The sequence below is a fragment of the Propithecus coquereli genome, unplaced genomic scaffold (genome assembly GCF_000956105.1).
Source record: "Propithecus coquereli isolate 6110/MARCELLA unplaced genomic scaffold, Pcoq_1.0 Scaffold92, whole genome shotgun sequence".
Taxonomy (NCBI): domain Eukaryota; kingdom Metazoa; phylum Chordata; class Mammalia; order Primates; family Indriidae; genus Propithecus; species Propithecus coquereli.
In genome coordinates this window covers 1,094,527-1,118,244 of record NW_012155507.1, presented here as the reverse complement: position 1 = coordinate 1,118,244, position 23,718 = coordinate 1,094,527, and the positions used below count along the sequence as shown (strand labels likewise).

The 23,718-nt window shown below is 53.3% G+C and overlaps 1 protein-coding gene across 1 annotated transcript in view; it reads left to right on the top strand.

Annotated features, from left to right (window-relative positions):
- CORO2B (coronin, actin binding protein, 2B) overlaps window positions 1–23,718 on the top strand; it is a 74,316-nt gene that overhangs the window by 30,700 nt on the left and 19,898 nt on the right. Inside the window, exon 2 of the mRNA XM_012664835.1 lies at window positions 16,118–16,234. Within this exon, the coding sequence (XP_012520289.1) occupies window positions 16,118–16,234 (117 nt within the window). The remainder of the gene's footprint in view (window positions 1–16,117; window positions 16,235–23,718) is intronic.

Sequence of the window (23,718 nt, the reverse complement as noted above, 5' to 3'; positions counted from 1 at the left end):
GCTGAGGGAGGCCCAGCCTCTTGGCCCAGGAGGCCAGCTCTGCCCTTCCATACTGGACAAGATCCCCCTCTCCCCAGCAAGTGGTGCTGTCCCTTCTCGGTGAAGGCCTAACGTGCGGTCGATTTCCCCCAGGAGAGTTGCACAGCACCCCGTGCCACTGGCTGCTGGCTCATCCTGCAACCCTGGGTGGGTTAGGTCCCTTCTTACCGAGTCTGGAAAGAGGGCAGAGCCAGGGAGAAGGAGTCAGGCAGTGGCCTAGAGCTCCACGACACAAAGTGGGGGCTCTGGAGGATGAGGAATCCCCCAGTGTCTGTGCCAAGGGGAGCCCTTTCTGCCCCCTCACACTGAGCCCCAGAAGGGGGCCACAGGCCATTGGGCAATGATGCAGAAAAGATAGCAGCTGAGAGTGTCCCGGGGTCAGCAGGTGGGGCAGCCAGGCCCATACTGTGTCCCCGGGAACCCCCCAGCACACAGGCACTGGGCACCTAGCCCCTAGCCTTCATTGCTGGTCCCCTGGTGCTGCTCAAGCAGGCGAGAATTAGAGTAGAAAATGTGGCCCCAGGTCACTGGAAAGATAATGGATCTGGCTAGAGGCCAGGTGGCAGCCCCTACCCTGGCCCTCCAGAAATGCCACCTGCATCTCACTCATGCGTCCATTCCGCAAACATTTATTGAGACTCTACTATGTGCCTGGCACTGTTAGGTGTTGGAGATACAGCAGTGACCAAAACAGACAGAATGTCATGGAGATGACATTCAAAGGAAGCATCCCATCTTATTCATCTCTAGGTGGCCAGCGGAGGCCCAGGAAGGGTCCTTGCCTGTGTTTGATGAACAGATGGCTGGAGGACTGCCAGGGCTGGAAGGGCCCTGATATTTCAGCTCTGCTCAGCAGACACTTTTTGAGCATGTGCTCCAGGGCTGCGCCACGTCTGGGGTGCAGAGATGGGTGAGACGCATGCCCTGCCCTCGGAGAGCTCACTCTCCAAGAGACTAAGCACACTGCACAGGAGGGTGTGATCACAGAGGTGTGTGCAGAGCTCAGGGGCAGGGGGGAAAGCTAACCTGCATTTTGCAGAGGATAATAACAGGTAACATTTATTGAAGGCTTATTTGGTGCCAGCACAGTGAGCTTGTGTTTATTGGCTCATGAGGAAATTGAAGCCCAGGGAGGAAGGAACTTGCTCAGTCACTCATTGGTGTGAGCTGAGTCAAACCAGACCCTTCCTTCTAGGAGCTCGGAATGCAAAATGTTCCTTCTGCCACACCCTGACCCCTGAGGGTCAGCCAACCCCAGCAGAAGCAGCAGAGAGAAAGCTTGGGATGGGCAGGCCTGGTCATCCAAGGACAGGACTGCTCACTTGCAATGTAAAGGAAATTGTCAAGGCCATTGATGTCCCGGGGTCATGGCCTCGGAGGTGATGCAGCCCCATCTCTGACCTCATAGGTGTCCCTGATGGAGCGAGGCTGAGTTTCTGAGCCAGAGGTCCGCTGTCCTGCCCACAGATCCCACGGCTTCCGTGTGGGGAGTGATGGCCCAGGGCTGAGTCTTAACAGTGTCCACAAGGAAAGATGGTGGGCACTGAGCCCCCGCAGAGTCTGCGTGCTCTTCATGGATAGTGGGTGCTCTCAGTGGACATCCCCAAGAGGCAAGGCAGAGGAGCGGCCCGGCTCGGGAGCACATGGATGGTGCCCTGTGGTCCACTCCCACTGTGCACAAAAACAGCATCTGTCTAACTGGCAGCATGTGGTTGGGGGATCATTTGATCCTGAACAGACACTGACATTGTGTTTAAGGCCAGAGGGCACAAGAAGCATGTCTATGCTTCTGAGGTTTCATTTGTGTCCCACATTCTGCTGCAAACCCTCCATGATTACCTCATTGAAGATGAAAATGCTGATAATCTCTTGAGGAAGGCAAAAAACGCCCATGAAATAAAGCAAGCAATAGAAGACAGTGCTACATTGAGAAGCAAGGCAGAGTCATGATTAGGCCCAGAGCAGCATCACAGAAGTCTGTGCACTATGTGAATGGTACCCCTTGAGTTGCACAGTGCACAACCCATGCAATTGTACAGGGACTGTGATTAGGTCCACAGCTTATGACATCATTAATGCAACAAAGATTTACTGACAGCTTGCCATGTGTCAAGCATGATTCCAGACACTGGGGTTACAGCAGAGAATAGGCACCAACCCTCGTGCAGCTTACATTCTAACTGGAAAGTCAGACTGGCTAAGGCTTGAGTCCTTGCTTTGCCACTGTATTAATTAATCTCACTAAGCTTCAATTTCCTCCTCTGCAGAGTAGACACAACGATATGTACTTCACAAAGTTATCGTGATGAATAATTGAAGTAACACCTGGTGTCAGGTCTGACACATGTGGAAGACCCTCAAGAAATGGCAGCCTGTGTTACCACAGCTAGCGTGGGGAGAAAGGCTCATAAAAGTTGAGGGAAAAGGAAGGTCGTGGGATGTCAAGGAGTCCCCTTAGCAGGAGCGGGAGTTGGGGTGGCTCCTGCCGGGTGCAGAAGCCCAGGGGAGCAGCCTCTCTAAGGACGGTGTCCAAGGAAGTCAGGGAGGGGGAGTGGGGCTGCTGTGGGCCAGTGAGGAGCTCCCTGATTTGGGGACCATACTTTCCCAAACCAAGGGTTAGGACGCACATGAGCTGGCAGAGAAGTTCTGTGGTTCTTTCAAATGTGAGCAGGTAAGTCTGAGACAAAAGTGTGGTCATTAAAATACTGGGATTTGAAGAGATTTCAGTATTTTATTAGGACCTGAGACATAACTATTTTTTTTTTGTTTTTCTTGAGAAAGAGTCTCACTCTGTTGCCCAGGCTAGAATGCAGTGGTATCAGCCTGGCTCACAGCAACCTCAAATTCCTGGGCTCAAGCAATCCTTCTGCCCCAGTCTCCCGAGTAGCTGGTACTACAGGCACACACCACCATGCCCAGCTAATTTTTTCCATTTTTAGTTGCTGGGCTAATTTTCTTTCTATTTTTAGTAGAGGCAGGGTCTCGCTCTTGCTCAGGCTGGTCTTGAACTCCTGAGCTCAAGCGATCCTCCTGCCTTGGCCTCCAAGAGTGCTAGGATTACAGGCATGAGCCACAGCACCTGTCCCTGAGACATAACATTTAAAATTGGGTCTGTCTCTTGACAATTTGAGAAATATGACCCCCAAAGGGTTGAGCAAACTGAAAGACAAGTTTAGAGGGTGGGTGGAGGCGGGAACAGGGTGTGTGACCCTCAAAGGCCCAGCAAATAAGCTGATGTGGGGAGACGGAGCAGAGGGAGCTGACCTCGTTAGGATTCCTGGTTGCTAGCAACAGAAATGCAGAAAAGGATTTGGGGGCTTCACAGATTTAAGGGCTCAGGCTGGGGGCAGTGGAGAACCAGACCTGGAACACAGGTCAGCACCAAGACAGCCTCTGAGGGCCCAGGCCCCGCCCACCCTGCGGGGAGTCCGATTGGCCAAAGCCAGTCACAGGCCCCCTTTCTGGGCAGCAGAGGACCTTGGGCGGCAGGAGCCCCTGCTTCAGCGCTGGTGGTAGGAGGTGGGGCACCCTATCCCCCAGGATAGCACGCTGGGGAGAGTCCTCCAAAGCAGGAAGGGGGCTTGGGTGCCCAACTACCAAAAGCTTCTACACAAGGTTACACACACCATGGAAGATTCTGGAGGAGGTGCACAATGAAAGTAAGAATTCCAGAGGGCCGATCTCGCACTGGGGTTCCAGAAGAGACCAGTTAGAAGACGGCTGGAGTACCTCCAGAAGGCGGTGGGCACGGGGCTGGAGAGGAGGGGAGAGATGTAAAGGCATTGGTGGGGATTAACTTATCAGAGGCCCCTGGGAATCCTCTGTGAACATGGAGAGGTACAGGGAGTCTCAGAGGCTTAGCAGGGGGCTCAGGATGTTTACAGCTGCCAGAGCTCTAGGCGGTCACGTGGCGGCCAGGCAGACTGACTCCATCTCCTCTGCATTCTGATGGACCGGCGGGGCTCCCCAGACACTGCGCTGAGGACTGCTGGGCTCAGGTGGGACCCAGTGAGCAGCTAGCGGTGCCTGCCCTCAGGTGGGACCCAGTGAGCAGCTAGCGGTGCCTGCTAGAGACGCAGCTGCCCTGGGGGAGGCAGGCGTACCAGCACTGTGTTATCTCCGCCCCTCAACAAGGCCTCCGCTTTTAAGAGGGAGAAACCAGACCTAGAGAGACAGAGACTTGTCCAAGGACACTCAGCAGCAGAGCTGAGATGAAAACGCAGATGCCCTGGCTCCTGGGCTGAACGGTCAATTCCACGGTAGCAGGGCTTTAGTAATGCTCCCCGGATCCCTGGTGCACTGGGCAGAAGGAACAGCCCCAATGAGTTTCCCCGCACACTGCAGGAGTCTGCAGAACCGCGTGTTGCAGGAAGGTCAGCAGGTGGGAGAGTCCCCCTCTCCCTCCTCTTTCGTTGAGCAGATGGCAGTGGAAGGAGCGGTGGTTATACCCTTGGCAGCAGCCCCTGAAATCAGAAGCTGTGGCGGGTCATCTGTTGAGATGGCCCCTGGTAAAGCAGAAACCCAGGCCTCTGGACCAAGAAGCGGAGGGCGGACCTGGGCACTGCCCCTGACCTTGACTGAGCTCTCCCTGCTTAGGGTCATTCGTGCCTACATCTCCCTTCGGGTGCCCCCACTTGCGGTGGGTTACCCCCCACCCCGGGGAGCAGCCCCTGGTGCTCACAAGGGCCTCTGGGGGGAGCCATTGTGCTCTGGGTGGAGCCTGAAGGATGAAGGTGTTTGGGGCCAAGGACTGGGAAGACACTGAAGTCCCCAGAGTGAGTCCCACGTTGGTGCAGTCCCCACGTCCCCGCTGTTGGGAGAACATGGCTCTGTGGTGGGGGAGGAGAAAGCGGTGCTGGCGATGATAGCTTTGAGCCGGTGCGAGCACTTTCTTTTTCTTTGATCTTCTGCCTGAACCCCGAATGTGCTTTTCCACTCATTGTAAAACAAACAGAATGAAGAGCTCTCCCACGATTTGCATAGACGCTGCCACGTATTTTTTTGCCACTTCTTTCACATTTCCAACAGTTACGGATTTTTGTGCACCCCCTCCTTCCCCACTGTGGGACACTGGGACACAATGGTGGGACTGGGGTGTTGGGAGACTCACCTTCCCTCTGCAGTCCCCCCTGCCCCCTCACATTTAAGGCCCCCAGTGTCAGGAAACAGGAGTTTCACCATCTCAGGGCACACCTGCCCCACCTCCCTTCCTGCAGAGCTTGTTCTGCCTCCAAGGGAGGCAGTGTGGCCTCAGACAGAGTCCCAGGCAGGTCCTGGTCACAGCGCCACTCCCTCTGCGTTGTTGCATGACCTTGGACAAGGTAGTCACTGGCTCTCAGCCTTAGGTGACTTACCTGTCAAATGGGGAGATGGTGTTTAACTTCTGCCTGAGGCTGGGGGGCCCTCCCTGGGGTATTATCTCAGTGAACAGACACAGATCATTGAAATGGTCTAGTGATTTCGAACAAACCCTGTAACTTCTCTGAGCCCTAGTTTTCACACGTATAAAGTGGGACTGGCAAAGATATGTGTAAAAGCTCTCTCAGTGGTTTAGTGGAGCCCCGTAGAACATATTTGTTTATTCCTATGGAAGGACACGCAGCCCAGGAAAGGTCTGGGTGAATCGGTGGTTGAGGGAGTCATCCAAGAAGGCCCGGGCACGAGGGATTGCTCTGGAAATCCCCCCCTTAGGGCCGCGCTCCCATGGGGTAGGGGCCCCTCCCTTCCCTCCGTAGGCCCCTGGGTCCCCCAAGCATTGCATAGTCCTCGTGCTGCTGTAATTGCCTGGCACTTCTGGGTCCCTCTGCAGTCCATTCTCCTGCATTAAACCTATGAGGGGGACGGTCTCAGGCACAGCTGGCTTGCTGGAGACAGCACTGCGGCCACTTCTCCCCACCCCTTCCTTCCAGAAATCCGGTTTGGCAGACCCTACTGGGTTTCCTGTTGAATTGAAGTAACCTCCCAGAGCAACCTCTGGGCAGACCCACAGCGCTCTTCCCACGCCCCATCCACTCTTTGTTTCCAGCAAATCCCTTGAATGCTAAGGGGCTGGAATTCCTTTCCCAGCTACTTAGGCTCACTGTGAACTCCAGCTCCTCCTCTGAGCTCTGCAGCATGTGGGGCCAACTGTTTGCTGCAACCATGGGTCAAGCAGAGCCAGTCTCCTTCTCCCAGTGATGCATTCAATGGTGTCAAAAGCAGAGAAGTTTAGAAGATTAGCTAATGTCTCAATGTGAGGATGCGAGGACCAGGCCCCAGGGAGGAAAGTGGCTGGTATCAGATAAAGCTAGTCACCTCTCTCCCTCTCTGCGGGTTATTCATTCATTCAGATCCCCAGAGCCCTGCCTGGGACCCTACATTGCCCGTTGGGTGCAGTCCAGCCTCCTTCACGGGGCCAGTAACTCCTCAACAGTCTGACCCAGGCCTTCCTCTGTGGCCCTGTCTCTGCCTACTTAGTTGGCTTTCCCGAGTAGACCCGGGCCTTCTCGGGTGCTGGTCCCTCTGTGTCCTAACCATTCCCCGACGCCCTGCCGCCCCTCCTCCCTGGCTGTGTGCCCCTCCCTGAGGGAGGCTCTCCTGGTTCCCAAGTCTCCAGAGCCTGCACCTGCTTTGTGCCTCCCCCGGCCCCCGGCCCCCCGGCGGGGCCGGGGCCTTGCGGGGTTCGGGTTTTTTTTTTTCTTCCCTTGCCGGCTTTTGTTTGGCCGGGGGCGGGCCCCCCCCCCTTCCCGGGCCCCCCCTTCAAAACCCCCTTTTCTTCCTTTTCCTTGCGGGTTTGCCGGGGGCGGCCGTTTTGGGTTTTTTTTTTTTTTTTTTTTTTTGTTTGCCCGGGTTTTTTTAAAAAAGCCCTGGTAATCAGGACACAGTAGGGACAAGCATGAGCCCTGAGGTCTGCAGAGAGTGGCAGGAATCCTGGGCCCTAGAGACCCAGGCGGCCCCCTCCCCAACACACACACACTCACTCTGCCCACCCGAGGCTCAGGGAGCCTCTTATCCCTTCCAGGATCTGCAAAAGAACGATGACGGGGACCAAGGACAAAGGTGGCCCCAGCGCCGCTTCCTCCTGGAGTCTGGGAGAACAGGGCGCATCTCCAAGAGCTGAACTACAGGAGAAACAGAATTCCTCATCGCTCTTCCCCAAACAAAGCCACCTACACGTTCGGGGGCCCCTCCCACACCCTCTCAAGAGCACACCTGCACGCACATACACACCAGGCATTTTAGCTGGAAAAACCGGAAAACCCTTTTCCATCTTGACAAACACAAAAGTAAAAGAATGAGGAGAAAAGTCAAAACAGGAAGTTGGGAAGTTAGGAGGCCTTCTGAGGTTCAATCTGAATTTCTCTCTGACTAGGTGACTAACTGTAGAACCTTCACAACCTTTATCGCATAATTTGACTCTGAATTTGGCCCTGAGGCTCAGCTCTATGTCCAGAATTTCTCAAGATCAGAAGGGCAGGATCCAGAATGATCTCCCCGCCTGGGAAAGGGAGAGCGTCTGTGCATTCACAGAATGAACGTTTTCTGGGTGCCAAGGTTGGACATGTGCGCAGAAGGAAGGAGGGATCCAGGCAGGGGCGGGGAGGGCATGTGCAAAGGCCCAGAGGTGGGAAGTAGGGTGACAACCATTCACCCACCCGTCCGCCTGCACGAGTTGTTGCTCTGAGCCAGACACGGCTTGAAGCCCTGGAGATGCCTCCATCAAGACCGCTGTCTCCACGGTGCTCACAGCCTGGTGGCAGAAGTGAGCCAGGAGCCAAAGGTCACCCAGCGTGGAAGGAGCACTGGGGCGGGGGATGTACCTGTGTGTGTGGTGTGGGCAGTGGGTGAGGGACAGTGGCAGGATCACATGGGGCTACAACAGCTCAGATGCCTGGATGGGGAGTTTGCCTTTAAAGTCTAGGCAATAGGGAGTCATTGAAGATTTTGGAGCAAGGGAGTTATTTGAGCAGAGCCGTACTCTAGGAAAATTAGGGAACAGAGTGTAAGGTGGGTGGGAGAGAGCACTGAAGAGGGAGGACACTGGAGGCAAGGAGAGACAGCAGTGTGCCCACTTCGGAAATCCTGCAGAACAATCCTGCCAGCTCTAGAGTGAATAAAGCCCTCGGCCCAAAATAGATGTCCTAGCAGTCTGCCTGAGAGTCTGAAAACCCCAGGAGAGTACACTTTCGGGCCAAGCGGCTTTCTCTAAAAGGCTCCTGTCGATATGTACGACCAGGCATGGTGGCTCACGCCTGTAATCCTAGCACTTTGAGAGGCCAAAGTGGGACGATTGCTGGAGGCCAGGCGTTTGAAACCAGCCCGAGCAAGAGCGAGACCCCGTCTCCGCAAAAACTAGAAAAATTAGCCGGCCGTGGTGGTGCCTCTAGGGTAGTGGTTTCCCGTCTTTGCCGCCCGTGGAAATCAGTTGGGGAATCTTAAAATACTGATGCCTGGCTCTCCCCGCTCGGGTATTGGGATTACATGGATATTTAATTATCCATTTTATCTAATTGATAATTAAATTGATATTGCTCAAGTGCAACCTGGGCATTGGGACGGCAGAGAATGAGTGAGAAAGGAGAGAAGGCGGGGCAGGTGTCCACGAACAGGTTTAAGTGGCTTCACAACTGAGTTGCCACCAACCCCTTACGGGAACCACACCAGAAACATTGAGGTCCTACTTCTGATTTCCGACGACTTTCCCCTCTGATTTCCTTGGTGTCTTGTCTACAGCCTGAAACGGGAGCCGGCATAGCAGAGGCGCCTTAGAGGCAGACGGAGCAAAGTGCAATCCCAGCTCCCTGCTTCCCAGAGCTCAATTTTCCCATCCATAAAATGGGCTGTTACCAGAGGGCTATAAGGATTTAATAAAACTCTACAGGGTGTTACAAGGGTTAAATTTTTAAAATGTATATAAATTGCTTAGGACAAGCCCTCATACTTTGTGAGCACTCGTCAAATCGTCTTTTATTATCATCATCTTTTTCACGGGTATTGCTAGTATTGCCAGCCCTGTCTTTCCAACAGTGGACTCGGCGTGGATTCCTGCGTCTGTCCTGGGATGCTGGAAGCGAGGCACTCTGGCTGCACACACGCCTCGCTTCACGTAGTGAAAAGGGTGGCTGGAAGAAGCAGAAAGGGTGTTAGAGCGGGGTCTGGAAATCTGGGAAGCCCCAAGAGGCCTGGGGCTATGTCCAAGGTCACTGAGCCAGTGAGTGCCAGATCTGAGCGTGGAAACCCTACCTCCTGCTCAGTCTGTTCTTTCTGCCTTGCTAAGCTGATTCTCCAGGTAAGAAAACATTCTGCTTCTGTGTACAAAAATTCAGCTCTGCAGTGATGGGAGATTCGAGGAAGCTGAAGCTGCAGTGCGGGTTGTTTTGAAATGATCTCGTTCCCAGTCAGTTCATGGGGTTCAGATAAAGCCTGGATGGGGGTCCAGAGCACCCTCCTCTCCTCCAGGCACTTGCTCAGTGAGCTGCACCCACTGACTCCACACGCCGGCCTTTCCGCGGGAGGGCCTGGCTTTGGCTACCCGTGCGTGCACTACACGCATGCTCCGTGTGTGTGCACCCGCCACTCTGAAACCCACTCTCAATTAATTGTATAATTTTATTTAATTTCAAATATTTATTTTCCCCTGTCTTATTCTGTCTTATGCTGTTATAATAAAATACCACAGATTGGGTAATTTATAGTAAACAGAAATTTATTTGGCTTATGGTTGTGGGGGCTGGGAAGTCCAAGAGCATGATGTGGCACCTGGTCAAGGCCTCCATGCTGTGCCAGCCCTTGCCAGAGGAGGGAGGGCAAGACAGGGCCAGACTTGCTTTATGACAAACCCACTTGCATGGTAACTAACCCACTCCTGAGATAATGACATGAATCCATCCGTGAGGGACAGTCCTCATGACCTAATCACTTCTTCTTAGGCCCCACCTCCCGACACTGTTGCACTGGGGATTAAGTACCCAACACATGAACTCTGGGGGATACATTCAAACATAGGATCCCCCAAACCATTCAAGTGGTATAAGGGAGTGGAGAAACCTCTATGAACAAACACGTTTATGTTCCACAAAAGTTTTTGAAATGTAAATCTGGTAGACACCAGTCTGCATCTCATGTCTTCAGACCTGTTTGCCTAAAACCAGAGAAGAATATTATTCAATCAAGGCTATGCAGTGAGGGCCAGGTGCAGTGGCTCACGCCTGTAATCCTAGCACTCTGGGAGGCTGAGGCGGGAGGATCGCTTGAGCTCAGGAGTTCGAGACCAGCCTGAGAAAGAGCAAGACCCTGTCTCTACTCAAAAAAAAAAAAGAGAGAGGAAAAAAAAGAGAAAAAAAGGCTATGTGATGTGTATGTTTTTTTAAGAATAACATCTGTCTTTTTAATAAAAATGTTATGTTTGTTATAGAAGAATTGGAAGCCATTAATAATATCCAATTATCCAGAGGTTGCCACTATTAACATTTTGATGTATTTTCTTGCAGATTGCATATTTTTTAATAGATAGATAGATAGATAGACTGATTGGGCACCCCAAATCCAAAAATTCAAAATCCTTAATGCTCCAAAATCTGAAACTTTTTGAGCGCCAACATAATGCTCAAAGGAAATGCTCGTGGGAGCATTTTGGATTTTTGATTTTTGGGTTTGAGATGCTCAACCAGTGAGTATAATGTAAATATTCCAAAATCTGAAAAAAAAAAATCCCAAATCCAAAATACTTCTGGTCCCAAGCATTTCTGACAAGGGATACTCAGCCTGTATAGAACTTGATTCTGTTTTACCAAGTCTTGGATCTTTAGCAAGTCCCACGCCACTAAACAGTAATTGAAAATATGATTTTAAATGACCTCATAATATTCCATTTTGGCAATGCCCCATTGCTGTCCCTATTATAAATAACACAGCAGTGACTGTCTCAGTGCTTGTCTGATGATTTCCCTGGGGTAAACTCCCAACGTGGAATTACTGGTCAAAGGCCATGTACCTTTTAAAAGTTTTGGAGAGATTCTGTCAAATGGACCTCCCGAAAAGTAGCCCTACTTCACTTTCCCACTCACCCTGGAGCAGAGCCCTGCGCCCTAGCCCCACCTAACGCTGTCGACTGGCAGATGGGGTGCATTTGAGATACAACCTCATCCCAGCACCAGCTCCTCCTTCGGAAGACTCAGGGTACATGACAGCTGCCATCCAACACTTGCAGTCGAAGGTCCGTCCCGGCAAAGGGGGGCTGGGTTTGTTCTATGCGTCCTCCAGGACAAGGTCCACACCGACAGGTGAGGATCTCCCAGGAATGGGCTTCCCCAGCCCCACACACCAAGTCTCTGTCCTCACTCTGTTGAGGCTGAAGCGCTGTGAGATTCCGGGACCAGATGGCGGGTTAGATCCCTGGACCCCTGAGAACCTCACCACTGGGACGATTCTGTGAGCTGACCATTTAAACAGTTATTCTGAAGTTATGTGACATCGAAAAATCTTGACTCCTTAGAAGGTCTCTAAACCTCTGTTTTCTCAGCTGTAAGACGGAGCTGTTGTGAGGGTTAAATTTGATTATATTAATATAATTATATAAATAATAGCTACTAGTGTTGACGCTGGTATTAGTATGAGTAACAGTGTGTCGTATTAAGCATGAGAAAGCAGTGCTGTGAGGCGGTTAAGAGCCAGGCTTTGCAGACAGACAGATCCAGGTTCAGTCTCTGGTCACACCACCTATAAAGAAACAGGAATTTGTGCAACAGAAGCATTTGTGGGGTTGGGGGACAGGACTGTTCACATGCTTTAAAAATTTAGAGTAAGCTTTCCTTAGAACATCTGGCACGGATGTTTTATGTGTTCTTTAATTTTTAGGTCTATCAAAGCAATAAATGTGCAGAGTTCAGAAAGTCTAATAGTACTGCAAGTCCTGTAGCGCGACAAGTAATGCATGCTGGAGTCGGCTTGTACTGGCTCACGAGAGCCTATTGTTAAATTTTTAGGAGTTTTGCAAGCAGGTTGTTAAACACAGTCATTATTAAAAATTAAATTGCATAAACTTACAATTAAATTATAGTAAAAACAAAGATACTAAGTATTAAAAATTCATTAGTTCCTAATTATTTTACTCCTATCTGTGTTCTTGAGGTTATTTATGTCTATTACATTTGTATAGTGGAAATATTACATAATGGTGCGCTACTGAGAATCTCTAACAACTCTATATTCCGTGACATCACCTCTTTTGCCTAAAATTAGCAAAGGTGGGAATCCTTACGCCACGAAAATTGGTAAACGCTACAGTTCAGGGCCTTCGTTCCCTGGAGACCCAGTTGCTAAACATCTACCAGCCCAGCTCTCCGTGTAACCTGAGCCTCTGTCCCACCTTGCTACACACACCCTGTTTCCTGCTCCCCAAAGGTAGCTACTTTGATTGCTTTTAGCTGTTTCGTTTTACTCTTTCCCCTATGTTTCTTAATTACGTGCTTTTACCACAATGTCTTTCTTTCTTAAATTTTGGACATTGCTTATTGAACTTTCACACATTGTCTATTATGGAAAATGAGGCTCTAGCTCTCTTCCAGCTCTGTCTCCCTTCTTTCTCTAAACACACACACACATACATACACACACACCATGTGCTTTCCCTGCCTCCATCCTCCCAGTACATTATAGCACAACTCTTGTTGAGATAAATACGTAAATATTCAGGTTTTACATTATTACAACCATGTAAATATTGTGCATAAATCATTAGGCACTATGATTACATTAGCTTTCTTATACAACATTTTTTCCTGCAATTAATAATTGCCTTTTGTTTGTTTGTTTTATTGAGACAGGGTCTCACTCTGTTGCTTGTGCTAGAGTGCAGTGGCATCATCATAGCTCACAGCAACCTCCAACTCCTGGGTTAAAGTGATCCTCCTGCCTCAGCAACCCGAGAAGCTGGGACTACTGGTGCACGCCACCACACCTGGCTAATTTTTTATTTTTCATAGAGACAAGGTCCCACGGTTGCCCAGGCTGGTCTCGAACTCCTGGCCTCAAGAGATCCTCTCTCCTCGGCCTCCCAAAGTACTGGGATTACAGGCATGAGCTACCACACCCAGCCTAATCACTGCCTTTTTTAATTTGCTTGATTTCGATAAAGAAAAGTGGTTTACAAACTTTTCTTTTCAGTAGTGGAACTCATCTTTCAAACAAAATTTTATATAGAAACCTCACTGTCTAAAACAGGAAAATCAGAATGCCAGGTCGAAAGGGGGTTCTCGCTTCAGGGCTGCTGCATACAGCCAAGCAGGTTGCGCACTGCAAAACTCCAGTGGTTACCGTTCACATAAACCGTAATGTGACTCAGCCGTGAAAATCATATTTCCTCCGCTGGGGAGCGCGCCCATTGTGTACGGAGAGGTTCACCTGGAAGGACACGTTACGTCGGGATCATGCTCTGCCTTAAAAAGACTTGCTCCTTTCTCCAGGGCCGGACTCTGGCCACGCCCCGCTCCCAATAGGTTCCCTCCCTGTTCTGAAGAGGATCCTGTGATGTTGTTTGACCTGTCCCTCCAGCGTGTCACCCACGCTGCTGGCTGGAAGATCCTGTTATGGCCGCCTCTTGGCTGGTTCTGTGCCCCTCACGTTTGCCTGGGCCGGGCTGGGTGCCAAAAGCTTGGTGCAGGGAACACGCAAATGCAGCCTTTGGGTGTAAGGAACGGCTCCGTCAGAGAGCAGGTGAGCTGTGGAGGCAGACGGTGCAGGCCCCGTCTCCCGTGGAAAGGTCTGGGCTGGAGGAGGGGAGCTGGCCAGCAACGAGCAGTGGGGTTCAAAAAGCTCACCTTTGAGAATCACACCTGCATGGGAATCCCAGCTGGTTTTAGCTGGTTGACCTTGGGCAAGTTGCTTACCCTCTCTGTGCCTTAATTTCCTCATACCTAATGAACAGGGCTATTGTGAGTGTTAAACATAATGTGTAACCCTAATAAATCCCAAGGTCAGTGTGGCTCAGTCTCTGCGTAGAGTCTCATTTTAAAAATCATACTCTAACAGCCCAAAAGTGATCGAAAAAGATATTCCAAACCTAATCGCGCTGCTCACGGAATGTCGCAGGGGAGCCCGTTCGTCGCGATGGCAGCGCTCTCCAGTCCTTGCCTCTGGTCTGTCCACGTGCCGCGTCTGTGGAGTACCACGCTTTCCCCCAACGCACCACGCCACTCTCGGGCCTTTGCCTCTGCCTTTCTCGGCCTCATCTCTCTCCTCCCACACCACTGCAGTTTTCACCAGGCCTGTTTTTTCTCCACCCTTCCTGCCACAGCGGTGTCACAAATGATCAGACGACCTGGAAACGAGCTGAGAGGTGCTGGCAGAAAGTGGTGGGGGAGAGGTCACGCGGGACACACGCCCTGAAATAACTCTCGCTTCATCTCGCCGGGAGTAGTAGCGCCTGCAGCGGGAGCTTGGCTAAAACTGGTTCTCTTCCTCCCTATTCACACGAGGGGCCTAAACGAGGGAGACGTGTGGCTTGGCTAGTGGACCCTCAGTTTTCTGACCACCCACCCACTATTAGTAGATGGGCAGTGACTAGAAAACCTCCTTGCCTTACTTCCTCCAAACTCCAAAACACTAGCACTAAAAAGACCTGCGGGAGGGAGGCACAGCTTCTGCCTACAACCTCTCCCTTCCTTCTCACCTTGGTAGCCACTAAACGTGGGACAGCTCTTCCCACGCCCGTGCACAACCCTTGTTCCGTCCTTTTCTGGACTCTTTCCCCTCCCTGATGTCATGGACTGAGCACCTACTGTGTGCCAGGCCTGAAAGGGGCTGCCGATTCAGGGACAAGGAGGACCTCGGTTGCTCACAGACCAAGAGAAGCAGACTGCAAATCAGATGTCGTTGTTTTGTGAGAGAGGGAAGACAGCGTGCTGTGAGAGCATGGAGGAGGAGCTCTTAACCCATTGAGGCATCAGGGAAGACTCCCTGGAGGAAGTGTCATGTAACCTGTACAATAACAACTGACATCATATGATGGTAATCTCTACACTAAGTACTTTGCTAAGCACATTAGCTCATTTAATCTTCACAATAATGCTAAGAAGTAGATGATGCTATTCTCATTTTAGAAATGAGGAAACCAAGGCTCAGAGAAGTTCACTGACTTTCCTAAGACCACATAGCTAAAAAGTGGCAGAGCTGTGATTCAAACATAGGCCTGTGTGACTGCAAAGACTATGCTTTCAACCACAGGGCACTGTGTACAGGTGTTCCAGATGCACACTGCACAAGGATGCCCATTCACGTTGTAGACAGAATAACTCATATAAGAGCGTACAGGTAGGGCCGGGCGCGGTGGCTCAGGCCTGTAATCCTAGCACTCTGGGAGGCCTAGGCGGGAGGATTGCATGAGCTCAGCAGTTCGAGACCAGCCTGAGCAAGAGCTAGACCCTGTCTCCACTAAAAATATAAAAATTAGCCGGGTGTCGTGGTGCGTGCCTGTAGCTCCAGCTACTCAGGAGGCTGAGGCAGGAGGATCGCTTGAGCCCAGGAGTTTGAGGTTGCTGTGAGCTAGGCTGACGCCACGGCACTCTACTGAGGGCAATGGAGTGAGACTCTGTCTCAAAGAGAAAAAAAAAAAAGAGTGTACAGATGGACCCAGAGAGTCGGGCCTCTGTGTTGACTCCCAGAGCAGCAGGAAGGAGCCTCTTCCTGATCCAAACCTGACTGTGTCACCTGTCCTGGGGGCGGTGGGTGAGCGTGGGCACCGAGGAGAGCAGATGTACCCCAGTGTCTGCGTATGCGTGAACGGGCGAGAATGCGGGCTCGCGTGCCCCCTGGGCTGCTGCCCACCAGGCTTTGGTAGTCCCTGTGGGTAGTAAGATCTTAAATTTAAGCGTTTGCACTTGAGGAAGGGGCGCCTTTGCCTAGTTTGCACACAGGCGTGTATGGAGAGCCCTGGCCCTGCCCCACCAACGTCGGAGTGTTGGGGACGGTGCAGCCACCAAGCAGTTTGGCCCAGCCTGATTTGGCCCAGCAGGGACCCGATGTCCAGAAAAAGCTCTCTTTTCAGGGCCACCCCAGCGCCATCAAACTAATCCTGTTTTCCCTCTCTGTTTCTCCTCTGCAGACAGGCAGGATTGAGCCCAACTACCCCAAGGTCTGCGGTCACCAGGGCAACGTGCTGGACATCAAATGGAACCCCTTCATTGACAACATCATCGCCTCATGCTCAGAGGACACGTCGGTGAGCTCCCCAGGGAGGCCGGGCCACAGGCTCCCCACCCTGCTTCCCCCTGGGGTTCCCCCTTCCTCCGCTCCCCCTCCTCTCCCTGCCACCTCTTGTCATCCTTCCGGCTCCCAGCACGGGGAGGAACGGAGCCAGGAAAGGTCAGAGGGCACAGACCCATGGCGTATTGGACAGATCTGTGCCTTCAGTGTGATCGAGTTTGGAGGTGTTGATTTTGTAGGTGAGAATTAGAATTTAAAAATGAAGCGTGTGATTCAGCGCTTGTCTGTGATGGCAGAAGGAGAAGGGCTGGAGGAAGAGCGTGGAAAGGAGGGAGGGGAAGGGAGGAAGCTGGGGAGCAGGGGGAAAAGAGCTGTTGATCTGTGCAGGCTGGGCTTGGTGAAGGTACTGGCCGGCTCCCTCTGTGAGTCGTGGTTTCTAGCGAAGGACACTTGGCTGACAGAACTGTGACGTGTCCAAGGACCCACGCTGGTGACCCGAAACTTGAACTCCATGTGTCCCACCATTCCGTGGGAAGAGAGAGGGAACAGGAGAAGGGAAATGAGGAAGAGAGAGCAGGAAGAGGGCAGAACAGGGAGAGAAGAGGTCGGGCAATGAGGTGGGAGGCGGAGGGAAGGAGACGACCTAGAGAGGGGTGCGGGATCCAGGGAGAGGGAGATTTGAAGCTGCTTCCCGGCGCCCCCCCCTCCCCCAGGCCCTGCTGGTTTTCACGGGAAGAGGTAGGGCCAGCGATGTCGCTGGTAGGAGCCTCTGGATTTCTGGAGAGGGGCCCCCCCACTGTTCCCCACAGTGCCCCTGAGCAGCACCAACACGCAAGCCTGGCAGAAAGGGGGTTTCGGAGGCTCAGCTGAGCTGGCGAGGAGGGCCCTGGTGCTCTCAGGTGGAGGAGGATCAGCCTTTTAGTCAGGCCACAGCAGACCCAGTGCCCACGGCATAGCCTGAGTACAGGTCAGACTTTGGGGATATTGGAACTGGAACGAAGTTCAGGGCTCTGTCTCCCTGTCTTCCCAGACTGGACTATGAGCCCCTGAGAGCAGAGACCATGGCCTGTTTGGCTATGAACCCCAAGCATCCAGCACATGGCCTGGTGGCTAATAAATACTCAGTAGGTATTGGATAGGACGGATGGATGCATGGACGGATGGATGCATACATGGATGGATGCATGGACGGATGGATGCATGGACGGATGGATGCATACATGGATGGATGATGTACGGGTGAACAGTTAGATGGATGGAGAGGTGTGTTGTCGGATGGATGGACGGATGGGTGGATGGTTAGATGGATGGATGGATTGTTGGATGGATGACTACATTGATGGATACAGAGATGAATGGATGGATGGATGATAAATAGATGAATGAATGAAAGGATGACTGGATGATGGGTGGATGGATAGATGGATGAACGGAAAGATAAACAAATGAATGAATAAGTGGATGAATATAGTCCAACTAATCAGTTATTCAAACAAAGAGAGAGATTTTCAGTAAACAGTCTTTTTTTTTTTTTTTTTGAGACAGAGTCTCACTGTGTTGCCCGGTCTAGAGTGCCGTGGCATCAGCCTAGCTCACAGCAACCTCAAACTCCTGGGCTCAAGCAATCCTTCTGCCTCAGCCTCCCGAGTAGCTGGGACTACAGGCATGCGCCACCATACCCGGCTCATTTTTTTCTGTATATTTTTAGTTGTCTGATTAATTTCTTTCTATTTTTAGTAGAGACGGGGTCTCGCTCTTGCTCAGGCTGGTCTCAAACTCCCGAGCTCAAACAATCTGCCTGCCTTGGCCTCCCAGAGTGCTAGGATTACAGGCGTGAGCCACCGCTCCCGGCCAGTAAGCAGTCTTGATTAGTTCATAAAGTTGGGGGTGAGGTCAGCTGGCACAGTACCTAGTACCTGGGAGAGAGGTGGGGAGGGGGCGAGGAGGGTGGAGTGACCAGCTCGTGGTGGCCAAGGCCCTAAGTCGGTGGGAGAGGACTCCCGAGAGCAGCAGCAGGAGGGCAGGGCCTGTGTGAGCAGAGACAGCAAGAACCCCCATAGGGTTTGGTTCCTTCCCTCGGCAGCCCCAGAACCAAAGTGGGGACATTGACCAGGGTTAGGACACATGCAGACCAGCTCTGCAGAAGGAGGGGCACGAGAGCATGGCACCCAGAAAAGGTGATGAAGTGTGGGGTGGCTGGGGAGCAAAGCATTCAGTGGTTGCTTCTTGGGCTGGGAAGGAGGCAGGTGAGCTGGTGGGGCTGGGCCCAGTGCCAGTGCCAGAGGCCTGGGCTCAGTGGGAGAGAGGGCAGGTGCTACCCACCCTCTCCTGGATGCAGGAAGCCCAAGAAGGAGCACAGTGACCACAGCTGGCTCCATCCCTGCCTGCTGAGGTCTTGAGTGACTGTCACCAGCCAACAGGTAGCACACACACCCCTGGAACTTGGGGCTGCCTTTTACCAAGCTCCCCACCCACTCTGGGCACTTTCCACACATGGAGCCCTCATGGCCAACCTGTGAGACAGGCACTGTCACCCCAAACTGAGGGCGAAGGGGCAGGTCACGCAGCTGGAAGTGGAGGAGTGAGGGTTTCACCTGCGGCTGCTGCCTCTTCCTGCTCCGCCAAGTGTCATCATCACAGTCTATGCTGCATGCTCTGGGCCCCTCCTGGTGTCTCCTGTGCCACCAGGGGCCCAACTGGGTGAGAGAAGAGCAGTGTCCATCTGATGTGGGGGAGGGACGGGTCAGGCCAGGGCTCTTGGAATTGCCAGCAACCCTGGCTCCTCCTCATGTCACAATTTCTTCTGCCTGGATCAGGGCAAGAGGGACCCGCTCACTTCTAGCTCAGCGTCTTATTTCACCTGATGGGCGCCTCATGCTCCCGGAACCCGGTTTATAAACAGAACATCCACGGTGTGTGTTCAAGAAAAACGAAAGCCCGCACCCCCAGCCACATGAGTCCGGCGACTCTCTTTAGTTTGGCATACGCTGATGGGGGGTCCATAGCGCACCCTGCACCCTCCTGGCTGCTGGGGTCCAAAGAGTGCCACCGTGGCCCCGGGAGACCTGGGATGGGATCTCAGCTGCACCATTTGCTGGCTGGGTGGCCGAGGTAATGACACCTCCCCTGGGCACGTGAGCATGAAAGATAGTCTGCGCCAGCACTACGCCTGGCACCTCATCAGCGCCTGCTCACTGTGCCCTGCTCTGGGAGCACCCCCAGCAGAGAGGCAGGCACGCCCACTCCCCCACTGCCCAAACGCAGTGCAGGACAAGGTCCCTGCCCTCACCAAAGGCCAAACAAGGGGCTTATGCACACAGAGGGGAGAGGGATTAATTTTGACCAACACGCGGGGATGGGAAGAGAGGGTTGGGGAGAGCTCGGCTCTGGGGAAGCAGGACTTCGACAGGCAGAAAAGGGGCTAACAAAGGAGTCCCTGGAAGAGACTTGCACAGGCAGAGGCCTGGAGGAATATGCCTGTCTGGGGTTCTCGGGAAAAGGAGTCATCAGTGTGTCTGGAGCCCAGGGGTGGCGGTGGTGGGTGAGGGAGTAGGCAGGAGAGCAGCTGGGACCAGAGAGAGGAGGCCTGAGATGCAGCGTGAACAGCTGAACTTCGAAGGGAGACCTGTGCTTCTCAAGCCTTCTGAGCGTAAGCCGACCCGCAGAAAGTCGTATGCAGGGGACACTCCACGCCCAGACGATCAGGGAGGGAGCGCTGAGGACGGAGGGGTCACGGCCAGCTTTATGGTGAGGCGGGGCCGGGCTAGCTACGCGCGGGCTGGGATGCGGGTGAGTGGGGAGGCGGGGAGCACCCAGGGGCGACGGGGAGCACCCAGGGGCCGCGTGGCTGGGAGGCCTGGAGGGAAAGGACGAAGCCTTGGAGCACGGGCAGGGAGGGGCTGTTCTGGGACACTGATCCAGAGACAAGGAGATTAAGTCTTTGGATCAGAGAGGAACTAAGCCCTTGCCCCGGCTGCCAGGCCAGCTGCCCCACAAGCGTGGCTCAGAGCCCCATCTTCCCCGTGAGGTGTCCGTCCCTCCCCAGCGTGGGGCCAAGGATCCTAGCACTGGAGCCAGCAGGCCCCTGAGGCTGGCGCCAGCCCCTCCCGGAGAAGGGCGCACTGGGGACCTAGGGGAGGCGCCTGGTCCGGAGGTCGCACGGGGCGTCTTCATTCGCCTGCACTCTCAGCCGCCTACCAGCAGCCCTGGTTTTGCAGGGGAGGAAACTGAGGCTCAGAGCCATGATGGGCTGAAGGTTCAGACCACCCGACACTCAGTATTCACACCCCAGGTCTCCTCTGTGCAGGGCCGGGGCTCACACAGGGAGGCATCTGCGCGGGGCGGGGTGGAGGGGGCACAAGGGAACCCGGGTCTGCAGCTCCCTAGAGCTGGACCCCGGAGGCTCCTCCTCCTGCAGCCACCAAAGCGCCTTGAGGCACAGGCCTCCCACATACCCTCTCTTGCCCCAGTCCAGCCTGATGGTCCACTTGCTGCACCCAGGACCGAGGCCGGGAGGTCAGTGGGCAGAGCCACCGTGCGCAGGCCACCATGCTGCTGGCAGGGAGGGCGCAGCGGGTCTGGCCCTTCCCCTGCCCCCCACTGCCCTCTGCTTGTCTCTCGGAACAGAGCACGCGGTGGGATTTAGCGAGCCCCCGCTTCCCCAGCCCCTTCCGGATATCCTCATCCCTGAAATCCGTGAAGTTGTGAAGTGATCGCTGATCCCTGTCCGTCGGATCCGCCTCGCCCAGCCCCCGCCCCCAGGGCATGAGCAGGGGCTCTGCAGCCTAACCTCCATGCTGCCAGGAACCCAGTGGAACATACCCAAGCCCCTCCCGAGGGGCTTCAGTCCTGAGGGAGGGGCGAGGGGGCCATAATTCTCCCTGGCATCTGGCAGAATCCAGTTCTTTCCGTCGCTGGGTGATGTCACCTATTGTTGAAGGGCTGTGCTTTTTATAGCTTCTGCCGCAGCTAGGGAGGGCGGCTGGCAGGCGGCAGGGAAGGATGCTATCGGTTTCCAAGCCTCCTGCTCCCAGCCCTTCTGCCGGCCGGCAGCCGCAGAGAAAGGGAGAGCTGGCTGACATCTCAAGGAGAGGGAGACAGCGATCCCAAGAGAGGGAGGCGGGCGAGGGGCAGGCCCTCTTTCCGGTGGGCCCAGCTCAGCGTCTTTCCTTCGCTTTCCATGCAACTCCACCCAGCTCTGCCCTCCTGCCCCAGAAAGGTGGTGCCCCTCCCTGAGGGGCTGGGGGGATGGGGCAGGATGTGAGCCCTGCTGGAAGCCGCCCACCCCCAGCCTCCGGCACACACACACACACACACACACACACACACACACACACAAGGAGCTGTAAGGGAGCAATACACTCTCAGAGATGGGAGGAAGGTAGCCCCGGGAGGCCAGTGACCTGACCAGGTTTCTCACTGGTGAACCTGGCAGCCAAAGAGGAAGCAATGCTGTGGCTTAATGGCTAAGCAGCCGGGCCCAGGAGTCCCTAGGCCCAGGTTCAAATGCTGACTCTGCCACTTCCCAGCTCTGTGAGCTTAGACCAGTTTCTTTCCCCTTCTGGGTACTAATTGCTCTACTATAAAAAATAAGGATCATATTGGGCTCTGAGAATAAATGAGTGTGAGAGAGTGTTTTGTGTCTCCTAAGAACCCCATAAACATTGACTGTGACTTTCTCCTCCTTAAGTAGAGACCCAAAAGTTTAAATAACTCCCCCCAGTGAGGGGTGGGCGGGAGTCAGAGACCCAGGCATCGGGCAGGGCAGTGCTCTTTCTACCACCATCTCATTTGTGGAGCCCCCAGATGGGCCTTCCATCACTGGTTTCCGAAAAAGACTAAGCTGAATGCTGAGCCTCCAACTCCAGGAAAGAAGTCCCCCACCATGTCCTCCTTCCTGATCCGAATTAAAGGGGTGACTCCTCATCTGTCTGGCCCCCACCAGCCTGTTTCCCCAGGTCGGGGGCGCGGCGGGGTGGTGGTGGTTCACTGCCGGACCTGCTGATGACAGGAAGGCTTCTGGGTTTCTTGGGTTCTTCCATTTGTTCGTTCACTCAGTAAATATGTCTTGGGGGCCTGTGGAATGCCACGCATTGCTCCCTGTGCCTGTACTGCGGAGGGACAGAGGTGGACTGAAAGAGCCAGCCCCTGTTGTGGTAGAGTTGACCATCCAGTGGGAGGCCTGGAGGGTTGTCTGTGCCCCAGGAAGGGTGATTTCTAGATACTTGGGGCTGGAGAGCTGCTGTTCCCTGGAACAGATAAGCAGAAAGGCAGGCCGTGACTTCTTCAGGTTGTTGGATCTGAACCAGGGGAGAAGGAAGGACTGGACACGGGCGGGTGTTTGGAAGAGAGGAAGAGTGTAGTCTGCTTGATTCAAATTCCAAGTTTGAATCCCAGCTCCTCCCTTCCTCGCTGTGTAGCCTGGGCAAGTTTCCTCACTCTGTGGGCCTCATTCCCTAGCTGTGGAAGGACAATCACTAGTAATAATAATAATGATAATAACAGCATGTGGCACTTATCCTTTCACGTGTTCAGCCCCACAGCGACCATTTCCTCCAGCACCTCCTCCCAGGACTCCCAGCTCCTGCCTGGCCCTCAGTTGGCCTCTCCTACGTCCCTGGGTTTGGTGTGATTTGTTTCGCATATTGGGAAAAAGTAAGGTGGTCAGAAGACTTTAGCGTAAAGGCAGACTTTTGAGATTCTACCTCTCATTTAGATGAATGACAATAAACTCAGTTTTTAGTAGTAAACAGAATAATTGACCAGAATGGAGAGCAGGGGGTTCCAGGAGCAAGACTCCCACAGTTTCTCCTGCTCACTGCAGGAGACCTGAGAGCCGCCGTGCTCTTGGCCCCAGGCACCATCTCTGTAGGTCGATTAGATGGCAATCTTAGAACCAATGACTGTGTACTGTAGTACTTTGCTCAATCATCTGTCTGTCCATCCATCTACCTGGTCAGGTAAATCCCGGCAAAAATTTAGCTGCAGATAGCACCTTTTCTCCAAAGGATCACTGACACAAACCTGTTTAAGTTAACATTCCTACCTCTAATTTGGCAGAATAAAACAAGCTCATAAACCAATATATGGGTTAGTTTGTCTAACGTAACTGGCTAGCCAAAAAAAAAAAAAAATGAAGTGCATTGAGTGCCCCTTCCAGAGGGCAGAAACCATATCCTTATCCTGTTCCTCCCCATGCTACCCCAAACAGTTTTTTTCTAAGTAGATACTAAGGGGTTGGACTTCAAATTTCTCCCAGCTACATAGGCCCACTGTGAACTCCATCTTCTCCTCTGAGCTCCCATATCACATATGCAGGTGGTTAAATACTGTGTGCTGTAGCTGTGTAGTACGCAGATCCCCCAAATGGACCATTCTTCCCTTAGGGACAGTGTCGTCAGAGGGGCTGACTAGGCCCTCACTAGGCCCCAGCCCTAAGTCACTAGCAGCCGTAACCCTCAGTGTGTCAGAAAGCAGAGATCCAACCACATACCTCCATAA